Here is a 13,933-nt window from a genome sequence, read left to right on the forward strand (position 1 = left end):
AGGGCATACTACAGAGTCAGAAGTCCTTGAGGATGTGTTTTTTGGGAAAAGACAACAATTGTCTTTTTATAGTTCATTCTTAAGCTGATCCTTCTGAAGTGTATGAAAAGATATTTTTTCAGCTCACAGTCCCCTTGTAAGAAGATTTCTCTGATTTTGCTTGATAAACTCTTTCTTCTTCAGTGGTAGACTCCCAGGGTTTCCCACCTCGACCCTTCTCACACACATGATGAGAGGATACCAGTGAGGAGATGAGCACATTTCTGATTTGTGACTGGCAACAGGTAGGTTTCTAAGTCTCCCTCAGAGCAAGTGTCGTGGGCCATAAACCCCAAGGTGGGATTTCTTACAAAGACTCCCAGGGCAAGGCTGCCCTCTGAGGGCAGGCCGGCGGCTGCTTGGGACGCTGGAGAGTCAGCCGACTGACCGCCTTACCACAAAAGGACGATTTGTCCTTTGGGTGATTTAGATTCAGAGTGTTTATCTGTTGCCAAGAATCAAGTCGCAAATAATTCCCTCACAGCTTTGGTTTTTGAAGAAAAAACAAACTGTAGAACCACAGTGCACTCCAAGTGCCATAGATCTATTTTATTTTTCAGGAAATTAGATTTGTTTTTCTTTTACAAGAGCACAACAGGAACCAAAGTAAAAGAGTAATAGATACAGCACTCAGGATAAATCATATCTTTAAAATAATAATAAAAAAATTTACACCTTGTCCTATATCCTGTTAGTATTTTCATAATATGGCCATGATTGAAAAAACAAAAAGCAAGCATTTACAATTTTTTTTGATAGAGATTTTTATGCCAGGAATGGATTAAAACTTTATACTAATCAGGCTGATGTAAATCTATTTTGGTAACATCGTATCATTAACAAATTTATTTTGGAAATAGATAAAAATATTGCCCCTTGATAATAAATCTTTTTTTTTTTTTCCTTTGATGCAAACAGCTAGAACACCTTTTTCTTTTCCTTTTGATATTCTAAGACAAAAAAAAATGGTTAATCTTCAGATTAATAAATTAGGTCATTATAATAATAAATTAATTTTTTTTTAAAGTTCAGCAACCTCTGTCCAAGTATTTACAACAATACTTGAAAGTTCCTTTACAAAACAGAACACATTTTCTTTTCACATTAAGCATACTGGGTATCTGTGTCTTTCTCAACAAGCATTTTAAAAAGAAAAATCAATGCACAAATGGGTAATTAGTATAAAAGTGCTGAGAGCTGTTTGAAAAGTTAACACTATAGGATACAGTCAGTTATATTTGAGGCAAACTACAACAGACTTCCAGCTTATTATGGACAATATTCCAGTAGTTGTTTCAAACAGTTGTTTGAAGAAAAAAAAAAAAAAATCCAGGAGCTGATTAGTGAGGCAGATAACCTGCCGTCGATGTTTCTGGCCAGTGAGCAAATTGAAAACCAACAGAAAGCAGATCCAAATGAGGAAGAAGATTTTAATTAAAGGATACCTTCTCCATCGCAGGTGTGATGCTGACTGCACAAGGCATGTGCACACTCACACTCACACACACTCAACACACACATCTTTCTTCCCAGATAAACTGCAGGTAGAATAAAATTTTGTGTTATTAAAAATTTGTAAGTGATCAAAAGCATTGATATGGAATGCCTGTTTGTCTTTGTTCTGGTTAAAATCTCATAAAAATACATTCAACAGGAAAACATAAATTGTATGTGTATAAATATATATGCACATATATATTATATACACACGCACACAAATACTTTCGTTTTTTTTTTTTTTGAAGCATAAGATAGTTACATAAATATTCCTATAATTGCTAAAGTTTAAGGAGGCATATTTTTTTTCTGAGCTTCAACAAAGGTGCTTGAATAATATACAATTAAAATGAAGTAGTTTCTATTTTGTAGAATCAGTATAATAATAAGGAAAAAAAAATCCCCAAACAGTCCTTTTTAAAAGTTTCTTCTTAAGCTAGAGCTTCAACAAAAACTATGAACAACCAACAACAGAACAAAGCAACAACAGACAGTGAAGTACAGCCCCTGCTGGAAAGACCTGGCGCCTTCGCCCTCACCCTCCTTCCCGCCGCGCCGTGGTGAGGGGCTCCAGTGCTCGCGTCAAGAAACCGCTTCCGTCGTGTTCACTCGCTGACTCTGCTAGCAACTGGCTGATTGGCTTGGAAGAAAACAAAAGCAGCAAAAAGTCTAACTGTATCTATCCTTAATAACCCGCGTCAGAGAAATGCCACGACACATTTCTCTCGCCTCCTCCCCGCCTACCGTGGCTGTGACTGTATAGAAAAGAAACTCGTGGCTTTAGACCAGGGATGGCTATCAAAAGGTTCTGGTGTGCTGTCTGGCAGTCCTAAGGTGGCTACGGCAGCTGGATCACAAGGCCTTTGTCTCCCGCTCATTCGGGCCTGGGCTTTGCCGCGACCCGTGGCAGTCTTCGGAGCGAGACTTCGGAGCAAGCATCCTCTGGGCCGCTCAGCTGCTTTTATTACACTGGGTTTCTCCCCGAGCCAAGCTGACCAATTCGCCTTCCCAACACCACCCTCCCGACCCATCTCCCCAACCAAACTCGCTGTCCCCCGCCCCCAAACACCTCTACAGCTAGATTACAAGCAAATACATCTTAGCAACTTGAAAAACTTTGGTTCTAAGAAAACACTTGGTCAGTGATCTTGAGGAGAGTGGGAATGTTTGTTCTGCACACTGCTGAAGACAGAGCCCGTCCCGGTAAGTTCTTAGCGCTGTATGTCAAGTCACAATCCAAAATGATCCACTAAGCAAGTGCACGAATTCTAGTTTACTTTTCAAAGCAGATTTAGTCGTCGTCTGTCTTTCAAAACCTCATCCGCATTGCCTTTCTTCACACTGTCTGGTAGAAATTATCTGCCTGGAGGTGGTTCTGTTTCTGCATGCTGTAGAAGCCGCTGAATCTTGCATCTGGTTCGGCAATCCTTAGCATTCTCTGGGAACTGTCCGCTGGGACTCTGCTTCCTTTCTTGCAGTCCACAGACACCAGCTGATTATTTAAGGAAGAAGGCTAGTTGATGAGAGGAGGGGAAAAAAAAACCCACAAAGAATTAGCTATTTCACAGATCTTCCATTAACAAATTTCGTACCCGATTCAAGGGAGGTAACAGCTTCACGGGACACTGACGGGCCCGCTGGCTGTGGGGTTTACGTCCTGTTCTAGTACCAATGGTAGTTTCGTGAGGGATACTGACAAACTGTGTTTAAAAGTGAAATGGTCAATAAATTACGTCAGGCTTGCGTCACAGGAACTGAGAAGAGAGTCTGGTGAAGCGACGTAACTATTTTCAAATCTGTAAAGCGCAGACTCATGCTTAAAAGGGTTGAAGACGTCGTCACTGGCCAGGCAGATTTTAAGATAAACACACGATTTTAAATCACTTGCTGGGTAAAAGCATCATCACAGGCTGGGCCAGCCCCATTCTGCATCCAGCCACTCTACGCACGTCATGAGCTAGTCTCTCTTCCCAGCTTTGTACATTGGGGACCGTATCCTGACCCCGCGTGTGCCCAGCAAAGCCTGCGCCCAACATGTACATGTTGAAAGAAAGGGGCAGAAGCATCTGATGGGAATTTCACATGGACGAGTTCTCTAGATGATCAACTGGATTAAAATAATTATTCAAGCTGTTTTCAATTCGTAAGGATGTAGGAATTTTTTTTTTCTTTTCTTTGGAAAAAAAACTAAATGCAAAAAGTAGACTTAGGGTTGGAAAGAGTCCTTATTCTCCCTTTAATGAAAATGAATTTTCTCAGTCTTTGAGATAGGCTAATTTGACAATAAATATTCTTTCTCCCTCAATATGAAATGTGTCTCTCTCTGCCTGCTCTAGTTAGCAGTAGTTACAGTCTCTTCAGGATCTTCTGCTACCTTTTCCCTATGCGCTTGCCCTGGACATGTCTCCCTGTCCTTTGGAGTTCTGTATGCACTCATGACACTCTAGTTCCCCTGTCACCCTCTCACCAGGACTTCTTTCCCAATTCTAAGTGGATAGATCACTGAGAAGAAACTCAAATTTTAATTTCTAATACAACGACTTAGGAATCAACTTAGAAGTATTTCTTTTTTAAAACACTTTAAATCCAGGAAATTGGATGTGTGGAAGGTCAGGATCCATTCACCAGTGGTTGATGGGTAATTCATCCAGTGACTGCTCCAGCCCGAGGCAAGTACTATGGCTACGGCTTACTGTGTGTTTGAGGCTACGAAGACCAAAGCAAAACTTTCGCTGGCTAATACAAAAGACATCAAGCAATTTAAGCAAATGCGAGCATGCAAGCTTTCCCAGTTCGGTCACTTAAGACAGACTTTTTCAGGACAGTACCTTAGTTGGTGTTCGATACCAGCAAAGCAGTGGTATCCACTGTTTCTTCTGATTGAAGAAAAGGAATGCTATTATAATAGAGAGGCCAATTACTATGGGAACCACAACTGAAGCAATGGAGTCCAGTGAAGAATCTTCGCCTGGATGCGGCCTGTTGTTATCTCTGTAATCTACCTGAAGGTGACCCATGTCTAGAAGGGGAAAAAAAAATTACAAGCATTTATTACCTAAACCAGAATTTTTAAGTATTCTAATAGTTCCACTGCAAACAGATCAACAACTTGGGTTTCATTGCTTCCCAGTACTTTCAGGCTAAAACATGACTCAAGTCTAACGATCCGAAGAGCTCTGATGAGAGTGCAGAGCTCTCAGGGATGATGTGAGACAGGAAATATTAGGGTGAAGAGGTTAATAACTGGGCAGGAGGAAGCTGGTTCTAGCTAGCCAAGAAAACAAAATTGTTATGTAGACCTTACAAAAGTGATTAAAACTAGATTACTAAAAATATTTTGATTAACCTGTATGGTCTAAGATTTTGAAGCAGAAACATTAGTTTAGCTCCCTGTTTACCAGCAAATAGGAGACTAGGACAAAGTATTTTTGACTTACTAGAGTAACAGCTAAGACTAATCGCTAGTGGAATAGTAAAAACTAAAGCCAGAAGCAAGAGTTTGGTCTTTTGGTTTACTGAGCTCTAAGCAAAAATGCCTCCCTCGTCATAAACTTGTTGAAAACTCACTAGGCCTACTAGATCATTTTCCTGCCTTAGTTTTAATATACTGTATAGGAGACATTTAACTTTGTTCGTTTGAATGAAGGTCTTTCTATTCCTTTAAATCATCATGCTTGCCATGAATATTGCAGAGATAACAAGGTTAGTAACTATATACCAATCAGGAGAACTCCTTGGAAGTTTCTTTACTTTTATTTTCTTTCAAATAAACCACTGTGGGGGCGCCTGGGTGGCTCAGTCGGTTAAGCGTCCGACTTCAGCTCAGGTCACGATCTCGCGGTTCGTGAGTTCGAGCCAGGCTCTGTGTTGACAGCTTAGAGCCTGGAGCCTGTTTCGGATTCTGTTTCTCCCTCTCTCTCTGACCTCCCCTGTTCATGCTCTGTCTCTGTCTCAAAAATAAATAAACGTTAAAAAAAAACAAAAAAAACAAATAAACCACTGTGGTCGGCCTGTCCAAATGCATCAAAGACCAGGCTAGTGAAAGATGCAGGGGTTACACATTCAAAAGGAGTTGCTCTTAAATGATTCTGGAAACCCGTCTCATAGCAGCACAGTTCTGTGATATTAAGACAGTCTATGGTTTAAAAGATCAGATTTTTGTTAATATGCTGCTGCTTTTGTGTGTGGGAAGAAGAGAACCTTCCTAGTCATTCTATCCAGTGTACATAATACTTTATAGGAAGGTGGAAAAAATCCTACATTTATCAGCATCAACAAAAATGCCAAAGGTAAAAATAACATCTTACTGATGAATTCAGGTTTTAATGAATGAAGGAATGGATTTTTGCCTTACCATATTCCAAATGATATGGCAGATGGTTTTAGGAATATATGTCATACAAGGAAATTGAAAAGTTAATTAAGGAAAATCTTAATGAAAGGAAAATAAAGCTTCAGTTGAGATCTGTTTATAAAATTCAGTCCTTAAGTTCCGTTTTGATGCAAAAATCAGGCCACAAAGTTTAGCTTTGGGCTTCTTAGCAGCCAAAGCAAAAATGGAAACAGGTATCATCAAGAAGATTCACAATGTCTTCAAGATTAAAAATAATCAATTGCTTAGGAGAAGTGTAAATTTTCCTGCTATTGACACAGGAAATTTCTCCTCAGGTACTTTGTAACAGAGATACTGTGTAATGCATAGGTCTTCAATATACTACAGCAAGTAAGGCTGTCGTTATGGCCAAAGTCCACCGTCTAGAACAGTGTGTGGCACAGAGTAGGCACCAGTATTTATTGATCGAATGCAAATGTAATGATAAAGCACAATTCAGTCACAGCAATTACACAAGGAGCCAAAACACTGGAGCCAGGAATTTGGCTCTCTGGTCAACCGGCTTGATCTAAATAAGCATAACACTCAGAATATCTAGGGTAACAACAGACCATTAATCTCTCAAGCAATGAATATTGCTTCCCCCAAAAGAAATAATATAAAAATTGTATAGCAGTGATTTTGAGAATGTCCTTGGAGTAGACGGGAGACAGTCCTGAGTCATGGCTAAGCACAGGTTTATACTCTTAATCAAGACATCTACTTTTATAGAGAAGGCAATACTGACAGGAACTCTGCCTGGCTTTATCTCTTAACTACTGAGAGAGGGAATAACAGGTCTATTATACACAACTGGAAGGACAGAGCTAGGGGAAAAACAAAACGAAACAAAAAACATGGAATATACCCGATGAGTGGAAAAATCAGCACATGTAATAAATTGAACTCTCATGGAGTGAAAACAGCCTGGAAGCGGAGGGTAACCTAATGCATAAATGCTTAGTCCAGAATCCACAGGGACTGAATAATTTATTATTATTCCACTTAAATATGCACAAATATGAGTCCTGGCTTAGAAATTGCAGATACCAAGCTATTAGGACAAGGAACATATTTCTTTCCATCATCATGAAGTCTCTGAGCACATGGGGCCAGAAGGAGGCATGTTATCCAGTTACCTGCAGACTTATTTTTATCATTCTGGTTTAAATAGGTTATAGCCAACAGGTCTCCCCTGGAGTAGTTATTTGAACTTACTTACCTGCCATTTAAAAAGGAACTCGAAGTTAAAATTAAAAAAAAAAATGAAAAATTAAAAAAAAAATGAAAAATTAAAAAAAAATTTTAAAAAGGCAGACCATATATGTGAAGTCTACAGAGATCTCAGTCAACTTTGCACTTACCTCTGGGGAGATGGATAATGTCATTTTCACTGGGTGTGGGCCACAAGGGAACCTCCAGGTCAATCTCTCCACGATGGTTTGTTTTCTCAATGGGTATATTGGTTGGTTCTGGCACATACATTTCTAAAAGAAAGGGATATTTCTCGTAAGAGATGATGGAGGGGCTGCTTACTGCTGACTTTGGTCTCTTCAATCCCAATGGATGGTGCATTCAATTCGGTACAATACTGTCCCGGGGCACGAAAGGTCCGGTTTCTGCAACTGCATCATTGCTACTAGAAAGTCACTGGCTTTGCAAGGGTGGGAAGCGTGTCATATAACCATATTCGCCCTCAACCCCCCCCATGTAAAAGTAGTGGGGGAGAGTTTTCTCCACCAGGGTCAGAGGCTCTGCTTTTTCATGTCAGATGGTGTTGGCCCTGTAGTTCTGTGCAAACTGACAGGGACTGGCTGAAATGGAAGGATTTCTTTTATTTTCCATCAGCTAAATACTATATACCTTAATAAGCTGCTTCTCTTTAACCCATGAATGTTGAATCACTTCTATAAAATATGTCCTAGGAAGTGAAAAAGTTAAAGCATCTTTCACTCTTATTTCTTTGTCAATTCCCCTAAATGGGAATAGACCGTAAGCAGACCTCCTGAGGTCTGGCCTGGCTTAAGCATCACATGTCTGTTTTATCACCAGTGGAACCATGTGGATTGGTAGATGATTTTCAGTAAATATGTTTCCATGATCTAACTTGATCATTTGGGCACTTGGATTAGTAAGATACTATAAATGAAACAAAACTAAGAAGAAGAATATTCTTTATCCCAAATTTCTTTTTCTTTTCTAATATTTCTTTTTTGTTTATTTTTAGAGAGAATGAGAGAATGAGAGAGAGAGAGAGAGAGAGAGAGAGAGAGAGAGACAGAGAGGAAACACAAGTGGGGGAGGGGCAGAAAGAGGGAGACAGAATCCAAAGCAGGCTCCAGGCTCTGAGCTGTCAGCACAGAGCCCAACGTGGGGCCTGAACTCATGAACCATGAGATCATGACCTGAGCCAAAGTCGGACGCTTAATCGACTGAGCCACCCAGGTGCCCCTTTTTTTTCTCGTTTTAAAGCTAAATTCTACAAGGGACCCGTGAAAATAGTTGAAAGTTTTTCTTGGCTACTACAAATATATTTATATATCCTTTCTTCATCTGGCTAACAACCAGCCCAACATTTTTTTTTTTTTAAGTTACTATTCTTTATTTCAATAAAATTCCGTATAAAAGGTACAATCAAACGTTTTCTATGTCACTTTATAACTGCTGGAAATGCTATACTTTTGAACTTTCCTGGGTTGTATATATAGACAGCTGAAAGCTCTAAGTCAGTATGTATCAGACAAACACACTGGACTATATACCCAGACACCTTTTAAATAGATGAGGCAACAGTAAGGATGTCTCAACATGCTCTAAAGAAGTAATTCTTGAACATGCTCTAAAGAAGTAATTCCCGTAATCTCAAAAGGCAACACAAAAATCTGCATCAACCATATATCTCCTTTTGGCCAGATCCTGCCGTATTATTAACCAATTTTTATAAGGTTACTCAACATTGGTCATACTAAATATTCACTAATAGCCTAATGTAGTCCAACATAAAATACATAAAATGCAAGGTATAGAAGTTAAAATAGAACTAATATCCTCCCTGCTTACAGTGATTGGTGTCTACCCCATAGTCCCCTGGCTTTCAAGAAGAAAGCCTGGCTTTCAAGATGAATTATAGAGAGGAGAAAAGTGACAGGGAAGAGAGTATTTGCTCTGCTCATAACACCGTGTATTAACGGAGTACTCGGCAGGGAGGTAAAGTCAGGTTAAGTCAGTTACCCAAGATGACGCATCCAGGAACTGGCAGAGCTGGGATTCAAATCTGTTCTGGGATGCCATGGCCCAGGTCTTCCTGGTTGGTGCCCCCCAAGAATAAACTTATTTTGGCTTTTTGTCCCTCAGTCTTGTGCTTTCTTACTTAAATACAGGCGACCCTTGAACAACAGGGGTTTGAACTGTGCAGGTCTACTTATACATGGATTTTTATCAATACAGTGCTGTAACTGTATTTTCCTTATGGTTTTCTTAATATTCTCTTTTTTCTAGCTTCTTCTGTTGTAAGAATATAGCATGTAATATGTATAAAATACAAATACGTGTTAATTGACTGTTTATGTTATCCATAAGGCTTCTGGTTGACAGCAGGCTATTAGTAGTTAGGTTTTTGGGGAGTCCAAAGTTGTAGGGGGATTTTCGAGTGCACGGGGACTGGTACCTCAGACATGACCAGAGCTAGACACGTGAATACCTGAAAACTCTTGAATTAAAAAGAGAATTTACTGAAAATACTATTGAATTAAAAGGAGAATTTACTGAAAATACTATTTACAGAAGCAGGGGCCTGAGTACAACCAATGACTCAAACTTTTCTGTCCTATCTGAATCACCTGAAGAGCTTATAAAATGTGCTGCATCTCAGGGGTCCTGATTTGGCAGGTCCGCAGTGGGTGATTCTGGGACGGGTGTGTCGGACATGGGGTCTCATTCGCCCCCTGACAAACCCTGATTGTGTGATATCAATTTCCTGGAGGAGTTTGGAAAGAAAAGTGACCTTGACACTTATGTGACATCTTTCTTTGCCACAGCATGTCTGAGGGCCTCCCCTGTGGGTCTAGCACACAGCACTGAACCTTCCCATCATGCAGGGGCCACTCTATCGCTGGCACCTGAGACCTCAGTAGAGAAGGCCACTGTAGGCTCTATTCCCCCAAACCTGGGAATGTCAGCGGCTAAGTAGCCAATCCGCCCCCCCCCCCCCAAAGGTCCCCAGAGAGGGGATCGGTTCAGTTTCACGTCCGGGTTTTCTGGGGGAGAGCACCAGGAAACAGTTTTGAAATCCTTGTGCCTTCTAGCTGCATATGCGTAGATTTCAAGTGAAACCCCCACCACCAACAGACAGTTCAAACCGTCCTCCCACAGATGCTTCGAAAGGCTCTACTTGGCATCAGCGGGAAAGGGAGAAGGGTATGCCCTGGATGAGGGAGAATGTCTTACAGAGTAATTAATTCTATTACCACTGTCCACAAATACTTCCTGAGCACTTCAGTGGTCAAAGTTCTGGGAGACAGCCATGAGCAAGACCAGTCCTGTCCTCATGGGCGTCTCAGGACGATGGGTGTTTCTCACTGCTGGGCAGCTCACAGCCCGCCCTCGGTATGGGTTTGCTCCCTGAAACTCAGTACGGCTCGGATGAAAATCTACCTACACCTCCTTCCATCGTCACCAAATACTCAGCGCTCTAGTTCAGAGCCCTCATGTCCACGGGGAGAGGGTCATTTCCCTTTAACGTGAACTTACAAGGGAAGCAGTCTCTGAGCAGTTTTGCCAAAAAGGATAAATCTTTCAGCAAAAACCTACTTGGACAAACAAAAAGAAGTGTGGGAATTACTGCATTTCCATGCCTAGACCCAGGCCTTCCATGGCCAAGACCTGTGACTGACCCCAATTCTCACGTACAGCCCTTCTGGCATTTACTAGCAGAGCCCTTGACAGCTGCTGGCACTGCAGACACAGAACTACATCAGGCTAGGCCACGTGGATCACGGGCACGTGGTCACAGTTAAGAATTACTCCCGTGGTCACATCTGATCCGAACTTCAGAGGAACCCAAGACCACTTACCGTGGATATATTTTACTTTCAGAGGCACCTGGCCAGTTGTAAGACCCACGGTTCCATAAAATGTCCTTTTCTGGAGTATGGGGACAGGATGCCAGAGGCTCACAAGCTGATGCACCATTTTTTTTTTTTTTTTTTTTTTTTTTTTTTTTTGGGAGATGGAATCTACAAGTCAATTGGGATCAGACCTCCCAGGTCAGCCAACTAGCTGCAGGACTGTGGATAATTCACTTAAGTTTCCTGAGCCTCAGTTTCTTCTGTAAAATGGGACAAGTACTAAGCAGCTACCCAGCCCACGGGTTTTGTACTCATAAGATGGCAGAGGGGGACCATGCTTTGTAAAGGGTGAGGCTATCCAGAATGGGAGTCGGTATGGGCAGAGGGCAAAGCATGGTATCAGGAGTTATCTGGATGATAAATGGAAGCCTGGAACTTTAGTGAGGATTCCTGACCAAGATCACGCAGTGAGCCAATGAGCGAACGGGACAGGAATCCAGCCTTAATCAAATGTAAAGTGGCAAAGCTCGGCTGATTGCCGTTTGCTTAGAAGACGGAGAAATGATTCATCAATAATACATCAGACGCAGAAAGAAGAGTTACAGAAATTAAATTTCCATCCAACGGTAAATCCTGAGAAGTCACTGGAGAAATCTTTCATAATGAACAAGGATGTTATTGGCAATATATGCACTCTCTCCTTTCTTAAACTCACAAGCCAAGGAGAGTACCTCTTTTTACTCTGTTCCTACCACCATCACCTGGATTTGGGGCCTTGCTGTCACCACCTGGGACGTCTGCAATGTGAGTTACAGCTGTCCTGGCCTCTGGTCTCCCCTCGTTTTAGTCCCTCCTGCACCCCACCCTGTTAATCCTCCCAAAGCACCTATGTGACCATGTCATTCACCTGCTCAAAAATGAGGCTCCCATTCCCTACAAAGGATGGTATCTACACTCTAAATTTGACAAGCGAGGCCCTGAATATCCGGGCCAAAGCTATCTTTTTTGTCCTTACCTCCTGCTACTAGAACTCTCTATTCTGGGGACACTGGGCCTTGACCTTTCCATCTCAGGGTCTTTGGTCAGACTGCTCTCTTCCCTCCAATAGACAGGGCCCACCTGTCCTGCAAGGCCACTCTACCTCACAGCAGAGTCTTACTTGTGGACCCTGCAGCAGGGCTGATAACCAGTATTGCCAGTCACCCTCCCCTTCTCTTTCGAGCCCCCCTCTAATTAGACTTAGCCTCCACCGCTGTACCAAAATGGCTGTGGTCAAGATGATTAGGATCGTGCTAAACGCCCAAGGATTAGTTTCCCTGTCTCTTCTGACTCGACCTAACGGCACACCTGCCCCTTCTCCATTTGTCTTCTGGGTCATGGCTCTTGGTTTCCTCCCGTGTGGCTGTGGCTCCTCCTCTGTTTCCTTTGCCAGTCCCCCTTGCCCTGCCCGGTCTCCCAAAGTTGGAGGGTCTCTGGGCTCAGTCCTGGCGCCTCTTCTCCATCACGCCCACTCCCTGGGGGATCTCCTCCAGTCCCAAGGCTTAAAAAGAGACTTTTAAAAACAGAATAAACTGTGGGTTGATTGGAGGGGGGGTGGGGGGGGGTGGGAGGGCAGGGAGAGTGGGTGATGGGCATTGAGGAGGGCACCTGTTGGGATGAGCACTGGGTGTTGTATGGAAACCAATTTGACAATAAGTTTCATATTAAAACAAAGTGAAAACAAAACAAAACAAAACAAAAAACCACCTTGGTTTTTTAAGCCGACAACTTTCAAATGTACAGACCCATTTCCGGTCTCTCCTGAACTGCAGATTACATGCTCACTGTTCACTCTCTCCACTTGGACGAACAGTGAAGATTTCAAAGAAAAACTGCCGCCAACCAAACTGCCTTTACCCTGTGGCTACAAATTTGTGTTGTCATCTAAACACATGAGAGTCACTCACGGCTTCTCTTCCTCTCTTCTCACAAGCACTGTCTTCAAATCCTACCGATTCTCCCTCACAAAGAATCCGAGCCCGACCCCCTCTCCTGCCTCCAGAGCCACTGCCCCGGGGCCAGGCCACCCCTGGGCTCTGGCCTGCATTGTTGGGAAAGCCTCCAGACTGTCTTTGCTTCCACTCGTCCTCTCCACATCCCCCAGTCTACGCCTCAACTTGGCACCAGGGACGTCTTGTGAAAGGGAAGGTCACCCAGCTTCCCTCCTTTGCTTAAGACCCTCTGAAGCCTCTTCCCCGCCCAACGAAGCCCCGCAACGATGCGGAGATTGCAGCTTCCGGCTCACGACAGCCTCTGTGCTCGCCTCAGCCTCCTGCTCACTGGGCCCATCCACCAAGGCCTCCTGGCTGTCCTTGAACATGCACAGCGTGTTTCCACCGCAGGGCTGTGCCCTGCCTGTACCCAGAGCGTTCTGCCTTCTCCCCCCTCCCATGCCCCCCCCCCCCCCCCGGGTCAATTCTTCTGGATCTCATTATAAATGTCACCTTATCAAAGTGACAGATCATCCTGCGTGAAACAACCCAGCCTGTCCCTTCTTCCCCTTTGCCCCCTGTCTGGCTTTGCTCTTCTCAACAGTCCTCAGCCTCACCCTGGGTGCGGTCTCTTTATCGCTTACTTGTTTCCTGCCTGTCCCTCCCGCCGAAAATGTAAGCTTCCCGAGGACTGGGGGTGGGGGTGGGGCTTGCTTTGATTCACTGCTGTGCCCCAAGGGCCTAGAAACAGCGCAGGTGCATGGCAGGCACTGAGTGAGTCTCTGTTGAAGGAAGAAGGTCAAGTCTCACCATTTCGATCTCAGGAACGTGTTACTGGGGAGATGGATGTGGAGCTCGTGAGGCACAGGTGGTGTGGAGCAGACAGACTGCCTCGCGGGGGAAACCCCCGGCTCCCCTTGTTCTCTGCATGGCCCTCAAGGACTTCATGTCCCCCGTGTGCAGATGGTGATAAGACGGCAGAGGGAACC

The 13,933-nt window shown here is 43.2% G+C and overlaps 1 protein-coding gene across 2 annotated transcripts in view; it reads right to left on the reverse strand.

Moving 5' to 3' along the window:
* Positions 1-567: 567 nt before the first annotated feature.
* CRIM1 (cysteine rich transmembrane BMP regulator 1) overlaps positions 568-13,933 on the reverse strand; it is a 188,606-nt gene continuing 175,240 nt past the window's right edge. For both annotated transcript variants that reach the window (XM_042982178.1, XM_042982177.1), the window contains 3 exons: positions 7,273-7,395; positions 4,365-4,555; positions 568-3,049 (listed from right to left, as the gene is read on the reverse strand). In XM_042982178.1, coding sequence (XP_042838112.1) covers positions 2,873-3,049; positions 4,365-4,555; positions 7,273-7,395 — 491 coding nt within the window. In that variant the 3' untranslated portion in view covers positions 568-2,872. The remainder of the gene's footprint in view (positions 3,050-4,364; positions 4,556-7,272; positions 7,396-13,933) is intronic.

This window comes from Panthera tigris, chromosome A3, assembly GCF_018350195.1.
Source record: "Panthera tigris isolate Pti1 chromosome A3, P.tigris_Pti1_mat1.1, whole genome shotgun sequence".
In the NCBI taxonomy this organism is placed as follows: domain Eukaryota; kingdom Metazoa; phylum Chordata; class Mammalia; order Carnivora; family Felidae; genus Panthera; species Panthera tigris.